Genomic DNA, 2,681 nt, shown 5'->3' with positions numbered 1-2,681 from the left:
GCTTTGGTTGGTTCTCCCTAATCAGACAACTTGTTCCTTTCTGCTTTTGACGCATGGAGCAAAATAAAACACTTCAGCAAAGTGCTGTTTTCCAAACCGTCTTAAATATGTTGAAAATGGGAGTGGGTTCCGCTCAGGAAAGCATAGGCCAAGTGATCACCATGGCCTTGGACCCAAAACTCTGTTGGGCATGGCAGTGGGCTGCAGAGCCACACTCGGAGGGAGAGAGATGGGAACGCTCCTCATACTTCTCACCTTTGGACCTTCCCAAGGACACCTCAGACCTTGAGTATATTGGTGTTCATTGCCTTAGGATAGGTGTTCTCACTTATTTTGCAGAATGTGAGGCAAACAAGTGCTCTAAGCACATCCTCCACATTTGTCTGGGTATCATAAACGTGTTTTCTCCCACGTAGAATTTAGGATTGGAGAATAAGCATGGGATTGGGCTCATGTAGCTCTTGAAATTGCAATCTCATCTTCCTAAGACGAGAAAATCAATATACCTCTAACATACAAAGTGTTTCAGGATCTGAAGAGCTTATGCTCCTTTGTTGTATCCCCCTGTAGAGGCTGTGAAAAGCAACAAATACAAACATTAAGAAGGTGAGATAGGGTTGCTTCTTGTAGACACGTCTTTGGGGACAATGCAAGCATGGTCTACCTCACTGTGTCACTCACATTTTTAAAAGGACTTGTACGCTCGCTGGGATGGGAAGGAAGCCCAGCCCAAGGCAGGACACAGCGCTCTGGGGCAGAGTTTCTCCTCCAGTGAGAGGTGCGTGCGTGCTGGTTGAGACAACTGACCAAGACCCAAGGAAACAGCAGCAAACACCAGGGCACCTCTTGCATGATGTTTATTGAAAGATTTAGAGTGTCTAATCACACAGCATTGTCAATATGTCCTATATGGATAAAAGGGTGCTAAAATTTTCCTTCCACAGAGGTCTGTTTTCTGATGGTTAGCAGTTTAGAAATGGGAAAGGGCCAGATCTCTGAAATTGGTGAGAACTGCATTCCACCCTATCTCCGAGTGCCTTGCTGCACTCACCTCCCGGCACTGCATCTCGCCTGGCTTCTCTGGGGACTAACTTCGGGGAGGGTAATCCCAAAGTCCCCAAAGCCCACGCTTCCTTTGTGATGGGGGTCCTCCTCTTTTGTGCTTGAATAATTAAATCCCCACTTGGAGCGGTGCTGCTAAGTGGGTTCGCGAGTTCTGTGCTGGGCTGTCCTCCATGCTTACCACCCTTTGGGATGATCAGCGAAATGTGATGAAGAGATACCCCAAGAGATGTAATATAGGATTTAGGTGACAATGAGCTCTTGTTCTCAAATATTTATGACTTCCGAGTGAACTTCTCCTAAGCATTCCACGTGGGAGTGCTCAGGCTTCACTGAGGTTCCATCATCGGTGGTCTGCTTCTGTCCATCAGAAGAGAAAAACAATCTCTTCTAAAGAGAAGACATTTCCTTTCATTTTTGCTTGAATTTATCAGTAAGGGATGAAGAAATAAAGAGATGCTTTTCTTCTTCGATTCCAACCTGTAGCTAGTCACTTCAGCTTCCATCTGTAACCCTCTGTGTGAGGCTCTCCGACCATTGGCAACATCCCACCTTCTCCAGGACAGACCCCCCCCCCCAACACTCCAGCGCCTTCCCCTACCTCCAGGCCCGCTTCATGGAAAGCAAAGCCTGGCCGTGCCCAGCTAAAAGCCGCCCTGATGTCTCCGGCACACGAGCAGCGCCTTCCTCCTCACCCTGCTCAGGGCATCCCTCACCTCCTTGTTCCTCAGGCTGTAGACGAAGGGGTTGAGCATGGGGGTGACGGCGGTGTAGAACATGGAAGCCACTTTGTCCAGCTTGACTGACCTCCTGGATGCGGGCCGCATGTACATGAAGGCGACCGCCCCATAGAAGAGGAGAGTCACTGAGAGGTGGGAGGTGCAGGTGGAGAAGGCCTTGCGCCTGGCCCCAGGGGAGCGGGTCTGCAGCACGGCGGCCAGGATGAGGCCGTAGGACAGCAGGGTGGCCATGCTGGTGGTGCCCACAATGCAGCTGACAAAGACGAGCATCAGAGTATCGTTGATGCTGGTGTCAGAGCACGAGAGGGCAACGAGCAGTGGCCCTTCGCAGTAGAAGTGGTCCAGGAGGCCGGAGGCGCAGAAGGAGAGACGAAGCATGGCGACTGTGTGCACGGAGGAGTTGAGGGCCCCCACAGCATAGCAGCCGGCCACGAGGCGCAGGCACAGTCCCCGGGACATCACCAACACATACCAGAGCGGGTTGCAGATGGCCACGTAGCGGTCGTATGCCATGGTGGCCAGGAGGAAGGCTTCTGCTGTGCCAAACGCGACATAGAAGTAAAGCTGAGTGAGACATCCCGCGTAGGAGATGGTTCTGCTCCCTGCCAGGAGGCTGAGGAGGAACTTTGGGGTGATGCTGGAGGAGATGCTGATGTCCAGGAGGGACAGGTGGCTTAGGAAGAAGTACATAGGGGTGTGCAGCCTGGGTTCACACTTGATTAAGAGGATCATCCCCACATTTCCCATTAGGTTGACAAGGTACATGGTGAGGAACACCACAAGGAGCCCCTCCTGCAGGTCAGGGCGACCACTGAACCCTGCAAGAGTGAACTCGGTCACCACGGAGTGATTTGCCCATACCATGGTTAGCGGAGGAAA

At 51.7% G+C, this 2,681-nt stretch overlaps 1 protein-coding gene across 1 annotated transcript; it reads right to left on the bottom strand.

The window, feature by feature from the left end:
* Positions 1,640-2,681, bottom strand: LOC110400842 (olfactory receptor 1052-like). The gene has a single exon (XM_021401128.1). It carries the CDS (start codon positions 2,664-2,666, stop codon positions 1,707-1,709), a length of 960 nt encoding a protein of 319 aa, XP_021256803.1. The 5' UTR covers positions 2,667-2,681; the 3' UTR covers positions 1,640-1,706.

Source organism: Numida meleagris, chromosome 6, assembly GCF_002078875.1.
Source record: "Numida meleagris isolate 19003 breed g44 Domestic line chromosome 6, NumMel1.0, whole genome shotgun sequence".
Classification (NCBI taxonomy): domain Eukaryota; kingdom Metazoa; phylum Chordata; class Aves; order Galliformes; family Numididae; genus Numida; species Numida meleagris.
Note: the sequence above shows the minus strand (reverse complement) of the source record. Positions and strands in the feature narration are given on the sequence as shown.

Excerpts from the sequence above, each read along its gene's own strand:
- LOC110400842 (XM_021401128.1), bottom strand. The coding sequence starts at position 2,666 with ATGGTATGGGCAAATCACTCCGTGGTGACCGAGTTCACTCTTGCAGGG.